The sequence below is a fragment of the Artemia sp. Qi Xiang Cuo genome, chromosome 14 (genome assembly GCF_049724085.1).
Source record: "Artemia sp. Qi Xiang Cuo chromosome 14, ASM4972408v1, whole genome shotgun sequence".
Classification (NCBI taxonomy): domain Eukaryota; kingdom Metazoa; phylum Arthropoda; class Branchiopoda; order Anostraca; family Artemiidae; genus Artemia; species Artemia sp. Qi Xiang Cuo.
This window is the reverse complement of record NC_142807.1, coordinates 60,295,569-60,309,699: the sequence shown is the minus strand read 5'-3', so window position 1 is coordinate 60,309,699 and position 14,131 is coordinate 60,295,569. Positions and strand designations below refer to the sequence as shown.

General features: G+C 34.2%; 1 protein-coding gene across 1 annotated transcript in view; it reads right to left on the bottom strand.

Annotated features, from left to right (window-relative positions):
* The window catches only part of Rich (Guanine nucleotide exchange factor subunit Rich), a 163,860-nt gene that overhangs the window by 30,570 nt on the left and 119,159 nt on the right, over positions 1-14,131 (bottom strand). Inside the window, exons 14-17 of the mRNA XM_089100826.1 lie at positions 13,454-13,693; positions 11,402-11,516; positions 9,431-9,573; positions 6,146-6,344 (exon numbers count right to left, since the gene is read on the bottom strand). Of these exons, the coding sequence (XP_088956952.1) occupies positions 6,146-6,344; positions 9,431-9,573; positions 11,402-11,516; positions 13,454-13,693 (697 nt within the window). The remainder of the gene's footprint in view (positions 1-6,145; positions 6,345-9,430; positions 9,574-11,401; positions 11,517-13,453; positions 13,694-14,131) is intronic.

The following is a 14,131-nucleotide window of genomic DNA, read 5'->3' as shown; positions in this document are numbered from 1 at the left end:
GGGAGGCCGAATCACGATATTAGATGCTGGTTCCGGAACCACGGAGGGAGGCACAAAAGGTACCGAGAAAATTTAAAATAATAAGTTCGGATAGAATTCAGATCTTTATGCTTCAGAATTGGAAAAAAACAGATAAAAAAAAGAATAGAATGATCACAAAATGAAGAAAATAATTTCCCAATTGCTTTTCTATTGTACCTCCCTCTCTTTGCAACAATTTTTGAATATCATATCTGATTTTTTTTTTTACATTAGAAACTGTCAGAGCCCGATGTGTTTTGAGATTATTAGTAATGTGAAGACCAAGCCACCAAAAAGAAGAGACACAGGGAATCGAGAAAAAACCACAGTTAAGAGAGAGACTCGCACTCGAATTAAATGAAGTATATTCGCACTTATCAACGTCCAACATAGGCCCAATCCGTCTGAACTGGTCTGAGATCCAGCTAACAGAATGTGAGAGCCCAGCCCTAGAACGACTGACAAGGAGAACATCGTCCGCATAAGCAAGATACGAGACATCAATACCATCAGAAATGAAAGTCGAAGGCAAGGATGAAAGGATAGGAGGAATACATAACTTAACAATAGTCGGAGAAAGCACACCCCCTTGACGGACCCCACGCCGAAGAAACACCTTTGAATTAGAAACTATCTATTACATTTTACCCGAAAAAAAGAGTTAGAATATCAGTACCGTAACAAACAACAAAAGAAAGGTTAATATTGTTGGAAAAAGTGAATAGAGAGCATGTGAGTGGACTATACTATCGAAAGCTTTCGCAAGATCAAAAGCACAGATATGAAGAGGAGATTTATCATTAACAGATTGCAACAGGGGGGAAGCTAGAACACGATAGGCGTGCTGACATCCCAGCCTTTTTTGAAAGCCAAATTGGTTTTCACCAAAATTAACATTTTCTGAAATGAAAGGGAGAAGAATATAGTCAAAAATTTTGCTAAGATTGCACGAAACAGTAATTGGTCGATAAGAACTACACTCTGGCGAAGTTTTTCCACGCTTTAAAACCGAGGTGACAAAACTGTCGGGAACCATAGAAGTAGATAAACACATCTGAAACAGTAACTGAAGGTGATCTATCAAAGTTGGGCAAACTACTTTTAGACGATAAGAAGAAATTACGTCTTGATCAACAGAGCTAGATTGCATTTTCTTAATAGCTTGAACAATATCAACAGTAGAAACTGGTAATACATTACTCTGAGAAATACGATTAGGCAAACACGACTCAAGAAGGTTACTAAAAAGCTTTTCAACTTCACGGTTCACCTTAATACTTCCCAGTAATACGACACCCAAGCATGAACTGCTATAGGACTTTCAGAAAAATCACTACTAAGCTTATCCGAATTCAGAACATGAGACCACTCCTTTCTCGACGCAGGAAAATAAAAACCAGATACCCGTACACGTTTTTTATAAGCACGCTTGGTGCTTTGCTTCAGATCGAAGACAACTCCTCGATTTGGCCGACCACAAGACACCCATATTTGTAGCCAAAACTTGGCTTTATTCTTTACAACTTTTAATCTCAGTCCCGAGACATATTCAAGTTTTCTTTTTTTAACTTTAACTTTTTCTACTGGAACAGAAGTTACCTCTGCTTATTTTAAGTACTAAACTAAATAATCGAAATAATCATTTATAGATTAATTATTATTTCAGAAACGGTAAATAACTTGAAGCAAATGGTAAGGAACTTTTATAGAACCCAATAACGCGGACAACGCAGTAATATAAAGTGCAAAATTAGCTCTACTCCAGTTTTTCCTGTAAAACCACTTAGAACTTTGTGTAAATGGTCTAGTAGAACGGAAAGTGACTAGTGAAGCAGTGAACGAAATCGGGAGGTGGTCAATATCACGATCGTCTTCATGAGCAAGAACAATCGATACATTAATATTTGGCGAGGAAACTACATGGTCAATATTAGACAAACTTCCAGATTGGTGAACATATGAATAATCAACACTTTTCTCGACTATTTCATAAGCAGAAAAAGCATCAAGGACTATATCAGATCGAACTGACTGACTTGTAATACATGTGTTAAAGTCACCAACCCCTATGAAATCATAACCAGTCGATACAACAGACGCAAGAATAGCCTTAAGATTTGCCGAGGCTTTCATATACGCGTTTAAAGAGGAAATAGTTTTTTTGTTACACGGGAGATACACATTTATCAGCACAGTATTACCAAACTGAACCGCAAGGAAGAATTTATCACTGTGAAAACACACTGGAGAGAGCAAACTCAGGTTATTCTTAACAATGCACGCGAGGCCTCCAGAAGGTCTACCAAAAGCGACCTCAGCATTAGTTGTAAAACCGGAATGATTACGACTTCTTTTTAACACGTTAATACTAGTAGAAGTCAGGAGGTGTTCTTGAAGGCATACTATGTCAAACTGGTCACACAATTCATCAATCATATGCTCCTTTAAACGAGTATCATTTATATTAAGCGAAACAATCGAAACAAGCACAATCATTTATTCTTGGCAATGATATCTCTCAGCACTTTGCATCTAAGACTAAAGGAGGCATGATTTTCACCACAATTGGCACATCTTGCATCAAGCTGGCAGGGAGCATCCTTGGTGGAAATATGAGGGCCCGCACAGCGTGCACACTTCACAACCAAAATTGCACAATCAGCTACTCTATGGTCTGATGAACGGCATTTTAGACAGCACTGAGGTGCGGACAGATATTCTTTCACAGATAAATATTCATATCCAAGTTTAACACCATTTTGCATAGCCTTGGCTTTTGACATGGAGTCACAAAACTCAAACTTAACCGTGCCAGTGTCACCGAACCGCATAGCTTCCACCACACCTGGATATCCTTGAAAGAATAAGAGGTCTAAGTCCTTCAATATTCCTCTGACTATCCCGAAAAACCGCTTAGTGATTATCTTGGATATAGATTCTGCTAAAATCACTGAGAGTCTTTGAATTCTTCAGCAGCAGATTTTTTTAACATTGATTAGCCATTTGTCACCTCGCAAACTCAGCTTGGTAACTGCATCATGACAGCTCACTTTATCGAGCACTTCTTTGCGTTTTATCGGGTCATTTAGTGTTTGCGGCACTTTAGAGACAACAACAGTGGTGTGAGAGTCAGTTGACGGCGTCACACGGGCAGGCAGTAGTGGAAAGTGATTATCATACGAATCAAACTTACTTGAAACGGTCTTTAGGAAGTGTTCCATTCTATTCAATTTCACGTTCAAACTCAAATATACCAAAGCAAGAATGGCAGGTACAAAATTTGGAGAACGAATTACAAACATCGGTAGGTCTATTTCTTCATCGTCACATTTTTCGAATATACTTAACATATCCATCAGATGGCTGTCCAAAGCCTTCGGCCCCTATCGTCTCGGAAGCTCAGTCCCAGGTACAGCCGCATCGTAAAGGAGTTTTTTAGCTTCGATTACACTCGGCAAGTCCAGAAAAAACTCATTTCCAAATTTCAGTATTTCATTTTCATTCCCCCCATTGTCATTGTTTAATTACAAAAAAATTGAAACCGGCGAAACAACAAGTCCATTATACCTTTTTCACTATACACATCAGATGAACTAGATACCAACAAGCGAAGAAAGTGTAGTTTCCTGCTACCAGATCCCTATAATTTAACAAACTAACGCTCCCAACTGGTACAACGGCCCTTACGACAAGAAACTCCCTTCTTCTGCTCGCTTATTAGCAAAATTTAAATACAATCAGATTATCAAATCAAATTAAAAGATAGTAAAATAATAAATGACCTTATATGAGTGACTAATATATCCAAATCGTAAAATAGTCCGTAAATATCAATTTATTATTTCACTTATTTCGAAACTGATATATACCTCGAACATATTTACATTTGGAAGGTGACGCTGCTCAAAAAGAATATTTTTTTCAAAATAATAGAAATTTTTTCGTCCTCAAAAAGATGCAATTTCGATGGTGACGCTGTTATATAGAGCCCCATCGAGTTTTAGAGGTGTTTGAGGACTATCACAGTCACCTTTGTTCAACAGAAGACACGGTTCTCAGAGCAACTACTGAGAAAGTAATACAAATTTTCAGGACCAGACCTTTTCAAACCTTACTTGGAGACTTCGTTTCCTCTACTCCAAATTATACTTGTTGGTGTCAATAATGGTCAGTTTTATATTTCGGTCCATGAAATATAGATGCCCTGATAATCTCGAAGAAGTGTGAAATAGCAAATATTTGAACTCAAATTCTTGGAGGAATGACAGAAAAGGAAATAGCAAAGTGAATAAACAGGAATCATTGGCAGTTTAGCATGAATCCGTTAGGAATGATAAGCTATTGGAATCTACAGTGATGACAGTGGCCAAATATGGTTCTGAAGCACGGGCTTTCCGAAAAGCGGATGAAGATTTGCTAGATGTTTTCCAGAGAAATTGCCTAAAGATTGTTCTGGGTACCCCGCTGACTGACCGTGTTTCAAACAGTAGGCTGTACAAAAACTGTGGTTCAATCCCGCTTTCTAGGGCTATAATGAGAGAAAAGTTGAGATGGCTAGTTCACCTTCTACAGATGAAGGGTGAAAGATTGCCAAATATTGTCCTTTTGGGCCAACTGTCTAGGGCTAAACGAAAAGCAGGTCCTCCGCGGCTGGTGGTGTGAGGATGTCGTCAAGAAACATTTAAGGGAAATGGGAACTTCCTGGGAGGGTGTAAGGAGAGAGGCTTTGAATAGATTAGGATGGAGAAGGAGCGTCCGTAGCTGTGTTGGCATCAAGCAGGTTGGTGCTGCGGTGAGTTGTTAGTAGTAGTAGAAATTTGTTGAAGTTTTCTAATACGGTGGGTTTTTTAGGGGAGCGAGAGTTTGTCCCTCCCAAATCAAGTTACCGCGTAAACGAGTCCATCTAATAAACATATTGAAAGTAATAATTAAACATAGGATTTTAACGGTAAAGGGTTTTCCTTAATTTACAAAGGCAGCAGCTGAATGGGGCAGCTACAACCTTCTTAATATAGCAGATTAGAATATACAATATTATTATAATTTTATTCCATATAAGATTCAGATTAGTTTCTACAAATCAATTAGATTTTTTAATTAATTATAAAGATTAAATATATATTACGTTATATTATGCTCAAATCAATTAAATCTTTAAATAAAACGATATTTACGACCAATTACTTGTTTTCACTTCTTTTTTTTTGTCTCCACACGGTATTACTTATTTTTCTCGACGACGATGTTGAGAAAACAAACTAAGATAATAAAGATTGAAAGATGATCATAGAAAAACGTACTTAGGTTAATACAGACAATAAACAAGAAACTAATACATGTTTATAACTTCCACAATTCCCGCTTGTATAATGTCCCATAATGTCCTGAACTTACAAGATAGGTGTGCCTATCTACTTAGGTATACCTATATCCTAACATAGGGTAAAATATCCATGAATAGTAAATTAGTAATTGACAACTCTATCGAATATTAAATCATAACGTTGAGAGACACAATAATTTTCTTAATTTTTTACTATTATTTTTACTATTAATTTTTTACTTAATTATTATTTATTATTTTTTACTTAATTACTTAATTATTATTTACTTAATAATTTATTAATTTTTTACTTAATTATTTTTACTATTTATTTTACTTTTTTGGTTAGCTCCTCATTAAATGGGTGTTTAATTATATTAGCAGTTTTATTAATTAGCAGTGATCATGTATCCAGTAAACTTCAGAAAACTTCAGGATCGACGGCTTCTTTCCTGGTCTCGACGAAAATTGTCAAAAATGTTCTGAAGTTACAAGATCTAAGAGAAAATGTGCCATAGTTAAAACAGTTAACATCCGGCCTTTGGCAAATGAATCATTTCTCTTATTTTTCTGAAAAGGCCATTTTCGTTAGAAATTCTTACTTGTTTAACTTTAATATTTCTCTGCAGCATTTTCATTTTCAGTGCATTCTGAATTCCCACACATCCATTATGATTGGTTGCCAGTTTCTGATCTTACTGTGAGATAGTAGGTTTTAAATAGTTGTTAGTTAAATATAGTTAAAAAAAATTTTTTAGACTGTATTTAGCCGAATCATATACAGCAAAAAAAAAATCTTACCAGAAGATGATGAGTTTTGTACTGGGGCAGAAAACTTCCTAATGACACCTTTTCCAACATCAGCAGGCTCACTGGTGACACCTAGCTTTGCATCACTAGTACTGCGAATTACTTCCTTTCTAACCAGCTTATTACTAGGTGGTAATACAGATGGCGCTGATTGCTGCTTACTCGGTGCCGTTATATTACGCTGTCGCACCTATTGAAAAAAGCGGTATTTAGCATCGGTACTCTTTTCGAAAGAACCCATCCGGAATAAGATTTTACTAATAATGAAATTCCGCCCGTCCCGAAACCCAATATTTCTCTGGATGATGTTAGTCAACATATTTTGCTGTTTGCGGCAAAATATGGCAAAATATTTTGCCGTCTGTGGCAAAATTAATTCAAACAATGACATCAACTAGTACCATAATTACAAGGGCGGATCCAGAATTTTTTTAGGGGGCGCAAAATAGGTTGATCCGATAAACTTGCGTTAGGAGCAAGCTTAATTAGCGCCAACTTGCGTTAATTAAGAAAATTATACTACTTTTGACTACGTGGGGGGGGGGCGCCCCCTTACCCCCTTGGATCTGCCACTGCATAATTATGCCACGTATCTCATCATTATGAGATACAGACCCAATAATTATGAGGTCTTAACTCAGACCACATATACTTCTTGTTTCTCTTTTCGTATGTTTGTCCTTGAGCTCTGACGAGCTTCAGTAGCTCCTCCCAATTTTTCACTTTTTTATTCTGCTTTTCCCTTTTTAGTAGTTTCTTCTCTATCTGGCTAAGCTTATGGAATTAGACAATCGGAAAATTGGATGAAAAATTATGATAGACTTTGGCTTAAAAAGTTCTGATCGTTTGAATTTAATTTTGGCTCGATCTAGTTCGGGACGCTAGCTAAATCTTTATTGTAAGTTAGTTTGGTTTCAAGTAACATCCAAAATACTGAGATTTCGCTTATTTAAACCATTCCAAATTTTTTCAAACAATCGGAAAATTCTATGAAGAATCTGATTGGCTGCAAATAGCGGTAGATAAACCTCGATATAAGCAAAGTCTCATTATTAATGGGCCTTAACCGGACGAGTAATTGTGGACGGGGCCTTAACTTCACCGGACGGGCCTTACCGGATAAAACAAAAGGCCAATTCTAGCGCTCAAACAAGGTTTGGAAAAGTGTCAAATTTCACTTCTGCAGCCGGATTTGGTATCCAACCGATGAAGAAAAAACTACTAATATAGCTGAATATCCGGTCCGTTAAATTTTTTTCGGCCGATAAAAAAAATATACTAAGACACTTTTGTTAACATTCAGTTTAGAATTAGAAATAATACGTAAATTTTACGAAAAACTTAGAACTTCGGCAAGAAACTCCTCGCACTTAAAAAGAATAAGGATCTATTCTTTCTAAGCGTTCGCAAAATCTCTGAGGTCTTCCGGAAGACGCGTAACAGCGTGAATCTCGTTCTAACAAGAGACTTTCTCACATCTTTTAGTAGAAAATGCATTAAAATCAGTCTAGAAACCAGATGAGCAAAAATATAACAAAAAATAGTCTAATTCTAGATCTCCGGCTACATTCAGAGAGAACTTGAATTTCACTTATGCAGCAATATTTCAGGGTGTATAAGGAAAAAATTGGCTCCGCTTTGTTTAGCATCAGGATAAAAAAAAAAATTCTCTACCGAGAAAGATTTTGTGTACAAAAAATAAAAGCTTCCTGTTTATATAGGCCTACTGGTAAAATAGATTTTTCCCTTTTCGTACTATACGGCTCATTTTTCATTTTTCCCTTGGTCATTTATACTTGACTTGGAAAAACTGGTCCCTACTTTGCCCCCACCCCTAGATTTTGGTGAAATTACGCTCCTGTTAGTAATGGACGTCGTTATAAATAGTTATCCCTCTCAGTAAAAAAATAAAGTAAAAGCCCGATGCCAGAAAAATAAGGCATAAATTTTTTTGGATGATCATAATTTTTATTTAACAAGAAGACAGAGGAATTAAAAAAACAAATAGAAAAAGCGACCAAGTCATTTTTGAAGCAAAAGAAACACAAAAGAAAATACGGCTTTTTCAGAAACTTTTTTTAAATTTATGGGTCTAAAATATCTATCTAAATTAAAATACTTACCTATTTTAAAAAGAGAAAGTTTCTAAAAAGACATAAGCCGGGTTTATACCTGAAACATTAGGCGGATTTAACATGACGACGTTATATCGTCCGTTTTTGCTCGACAACATTTATTGTCATATGTCAGAATTTCGCTTAAAAGCATTAGTGGTCTGTATTAGGTCGGTTTAGACTCTTGGCTCTTACATAACTTTGGCTCTTGATTTTTTATATTTTGTTGGCTCTTGTAACGATTGGCTCTTACATATTTTGGGTTTTTATACGTTGGCTCTTATATAACTTTAGCCCTTGATTTTTTATATATTTTGTTGGTTCTCGTAACGATTGGCTCTTACATATCTTGGGTTTTCATACATTGGCTCTTCCATAACTTTAGCTCTTGATTTTTTTTATACGTTGGCCCTTAGCTCTTCCATAACTTTAGCTCTTGATTTTTTTTATACGTTGGCCCTTAGCTCTTACATAACTTTGGCTATTGATTTTTTTTATATTTTGTTGGCTCTTGTAACGATTGGCTCTTACATATTTTAGGTTTTGATACATTGGCTCTTCCATAACTTTAGCTCTTGATTTTTTTTATACGTTGGCCCTTAGCTCTTACATAACTTTGGCTATTGATTTTTTTTATATTTTGTTGGCTCTTGTAACGATTGGCTCTTACATATTTTAGGTTTTGATACATTGGCTCTTCCATAACTTTAGCTCTTGATTTTTTTTATACGTTGGCCCTTAGCTCTTACATAACTTTGGCTATTGATTTTTTTTATATTTTGTTGGCTCTTGTAACGATTGGCTCTTACATATTTTAGGTTTTGATACGTTGGCTCTTACATAACTTTAGTTATTGATTTTTTTTATATTTTGTTGGCTCTTGTAACTATTGGCTCTTACATATTTTGGGTTTTGATACGTTGGCTCTTGGCTCTTAATTTTTTTTTAAATTTTGTTGGCTCTTGTAACGAAAAATTGTTGGAATGCGGCACCACCTGTAGTGAAGCTCAGTCATCCCTAAAATATACGCTGAATACAAATAAACTACAAGATTGAAAAAACGACAAATAACCAATAAAAAACAAATACCAGAAAATACACTAAAAGTACAACAAAAAAGGCCATAAAAGTGCCGATTTATGGCCATAAAAGGCCGACTTACTTTGCCATGAAGAAGCATTTCATCATCATTGTTTGTCATTGGTGCTGGAGTAACGCAGTTCATACTATATGGTCCTGGGTAGGGCGCAACTGAAAAATTTGTACTCTGTGTTGTCTGCTTTGGCGACTCAACCTCATTGGAATCTAAAAGATACAAAAACAGAATTTAAAATTAATAAGTGATTTTCACCATTACATACTTCATGGGTCACGGCTCAGCATAAATCAATAAACAGGCATAAGCCAAATACATATTAAATCATAATAGTCAGCGGATGGTCGAATTTTTTTGCCACCTAAGAGGACTACTAAGAGAAATTAACAGGACTACTCCATGCGGAAGACACCTTCTAAAGATCAGAACACTGATTGTACTTTACTGAAAACAAAACACATTTTAAATATTTTCTCTTTTTGAACTTTAATAAATCCAAAATTATTAAGATTTTCGTGAATGAATATCAGTATATATATTAAACTGTCAATCCAAATTCATCTTTTTCCAGTTATTTTGATAATGATGGTGATTTCTTTTTCTTTTTTTATGATGTGATAAACAAAAACACATCGCTTGAAATAAGGATTGTTTTCAGTAAAGTACAAATTTCGTTTTGGGATTCACAACGAAACTAAACATATATATATATATATATATATATATATATATATATATATATATATATATATATATATATATATATATATATATATATATATATATAGCAGGGCTCTCCTGCTCCATTCGACAGGCTCTGCTTCCTCAGGCTCAGCTGCTTCTTTTGAAAAATTGTATCAGAGCGACGATAAACCGTCACTGTCATAGTGACAATGAGAAATCGCTTTCATAGCAGATATAAAACGTCACCGTCATAGTGACGATTAAGTTAGAATGCATAATTGAGGAAGGGGAAATTTAATTGCCAATGTGAACTGTGGAATTGGGCAGTTCTCATTTTTTTTAATTCTTGCTAGAAACTAAACCTTGTTTTGGAACGGTGAAAAGATCAAGTACATTAATGGATTTTCCTTATTAAATCTATATTGGTCCCAGGGCCCTTACCATGTTCTCATGCATACAAGATGGGTTTTTCATTAGTGTCAGTATTTTGTTGAAATGTACGTATCAAGGATGTGTAAGTGGCTGTGATTTACTGTATTTCGTTATTTACTGTAATTTCTGTTTGTTTTGGGATTCATTAATTTATTGATGGTGATTTACGGTAGTTTTACGCTAAAAAATTATTTGACTTAATTAATGATCATCTTTGCTGTAATGCAGCTCTTTACCTTTCTTTTGAAAACTTCTTTTGTGGAAAGTTTAAAATCAATTTTTGATAAAAACGTGAAATTCATTTTTTTTTTTCTGGGAGAACTTCTAGAAATTTCCATCTCATTGATTTTGTTTATGTGTATGTTTCGCTACCAGTTATACGACTCAATTTCTTGTAAATGGCCTAAAAACACTGAAATACAATATTATTATCCGAAAGACATTTGCTCTCTTTTTAGAATGTCCCCCAAACAAACATCGCAAATATTCATACTACATGGACTGGAAATGAAGATAAACGTACAATTTTCATTAAGACAGGTTGTAACAAGATTATTTGCTTAATCCCAGCGACTCATTGCCTAAGAAACATCCAGCAACTGTGCAGTAAAACCTAGCAAATATCGCCACCAAACTTACCGATGGCTTCCGTAGGGGCGTAGTAAAAGATTCAGAACATCCAAATCATAGAAATGGAAACAGACTTACCAATGGCTTCCAGGAAGCGTGGAGTAAAAGGTTCAGAATATTCAAATCATAAAAATGGAAAACAAACTTACCAATGGCTTCCAGGAAGCGTGGAGTAAAAAGTTCAGAATATCCAAATCATAGAAATGGAAAACAAACTTACCAATGGCTTCCAGGAAGCGTGGAGTAAAAGGTTCAGAATATCCAAATCATAGAAATGGAAAACAAACTTACCAATGGCTTTAAGAAAGCGGACAAGGTCCTTTGCTAAATCCCAGCGACCGTTTTCCAGAGCAGCATCCAGTAACTGCGCAGTAAAATGCCGACTGATGCTTAATGGTTCTAACGTCTGTAATTATCAAATCGATTTTAATCAAATGATTTTAAATATCAAATATTAAAAGTCATACATTTCAAAAGAGCAGGGAAGGACTAAATCAAGGATAAAATCAACGAAATGAAAGGGTAAATCGAACTAAATGAACAAATTAATCAAAGAGTTCGAGCAACTGAAACGAGCAACTTAGGAACTTAAAAAAAAAAAAAAAGAGACAAAACATTACCATCTAGTATTATTAAGCAAAATTAAAAGTTAATAATTAAAACATTAATTATAACTCGGGGGGATTCTGGAAGGGTTCTGAATTTTTTAAACGTTTTGACTGTATTTTAAACTTGTTGACAGTTTTTGTTCACTTTCATAGTAGATTTCTTTTTCATTATATTTTATGAGCAATTAGAAAAAGTTGTGCGAAAATGACAGAGTTGAAAGTTCAAAATACAAATGAAAAACTTTATCTAATGGTAATGTCTTTTGTCTTGTAAGATAATGCAAAATTATAATTTCATTAAGGTTTTAATAAGAGTAGTAGTTATTAATTTGGGAGGAAGAAGTTTCAGAGTACAAAGAAGGAATCTGAGTGAAAAATTACTTTTTTGACATATATCAACTCAATAATCGACTCGCAAACATCGATGGAAAAATCAAACCATGTGTAAAAAATCACAAATATCCAAGGAGTAATAAAAGAGTGAAGCAAAGGGTTTGAGCAATTGAAAAGAAAAGAAAATCAAGTTCGCCACTTAGAAAAAGGAACAACCAACGCCATCTGGTCTTAACCAGCACAATCACAAAGTTATAATATTTTATACACACACAATCACAAAGTTATAAATATTTTGTAAGTATATATTTTTTTATTAAATATATTTTTATTTTTATTTTTTGCCGTACATCTAACCGTAAAACCTGTAAATATTCAATAGTCTATAAAAGACGAATAAAATAATAATAAAAATAAACAAAGGATGAAAAAACCAAATCAATGAGCATGAAAAATTTGCGCAAACTATTTGCCTTTTTGCCTCGCTTAGTAAATACTGAATATTTCCTGCTTCCATTGCCAACTGACAAATTCTTAACCTTCCCAAAACTTAATTTCATGGTTCCTGTCTGCCCCTAGTCACATTTATGGCGAAACTTTATGGCAAACATTTATTTATAGCGAAACATTTATGGCTGTTTTTCCTTGGTACTGGTCAATTGTGTAAAGAAACACCCTTCAGCTCAAAATACTAGGGCTCAGTCCGAGTGAGCTACCATATACCTTTTAGAATTTATATGAACATTCCAGAAACTTGATTACTAACAATTAAAAATCTCAACCATTATGCATTAAACGATCAATTAATGATCATGTGATTTAATTAATTATTTAATTATGTATCGATAAAAAAATTTTATACTACGTAAAAAGCTACTCTAAGCCCATATTTGGAATACTTCAATTCAGTTCTTAATGGAGATTAAAAGTTCATTAAATTCTTTTTCAAAATATCAGCAATATTTGAAAATTAAAAGGATCACAAATTGGAGTTATTTAAAATATAAATATGTAAATTTTAAATTTAAATAAAATAAAAATAAAGTATGTATTAAATAAATAAATAAAAAACAAATATAAATATATAATAAATATAAATAAATCGGAAAACATATTAGAAATAAATGAATTGGAAAATACAAATAAAAATATAATGTTATTCAATAATTTTTAATGTGTAACAAAGAAATTCTCGTCGCAAAGAAAAAAAAAACTCTTTTTGGGGTGGAGGGCAAACAATAAAATAACGTAAATTTTGACCATATTTGGACAGAGTAGCATTTCATATACAATAAGACATAAACTTCTGCTTATCATTCTACTGAATTAATCCGTTCAGGGTTCATTCCGTTCCGTTCAAAAGTGGACTTTGGCCCTTTTTGCAAAATGCCACGGAATTTACCTGTAAGATAATTAAGTAGGAGGCCGCTGTATTGAGATTCTTGTTCTCTAAACATTTCTGAAATAGAGTCCTAGGATTTGCCACTGTGGTAAATAAATATGGCCAATGGGCCACTTCTGTTTTCCTGGCACACAGAGGAATTATTTGTAAGTAGACAGGGAACTCTTGAATAAACTCTATAACGCTTGGCAACAATGGATCTGGTATGGGCTCCTTACTTGTTGCTTCTTCTTCTAGTACCTAGAGTAAAAAAATTAGTAAAATTAAATTAAGAAAAAAGATTACAATAAAGGCTGAGTTGCCGTCCTTGGCGATGTTCGCCAATTTTATCCACTTTTGCTAAACAAAAAATAAAGAACACAAGGATCAAAATAAAGGCTGGGTTGCCATTTGTAGTTATTGATCGCTCATTTTTATTAATTTCGCTAGATAAGAAATAACAGCAAGAAGAATAACATAAGGGCTGAGTTGATGTCCTTAGTGATTTTCACTAATTTTACTAGCTTTTGTTATATAAAAATATATAAAAATAAAGAGTAGAAGGATCACAATAAAGACAGGATTACCGTTTGTAGTTATTTATTAATTTGACTAGATAAGAAATAGCAGCAAGAAGAATTACATAAAGGCTGAGTTGCCATCTCTAGTGATTTTTCAGCAATTTTAGTAATTTTCGTT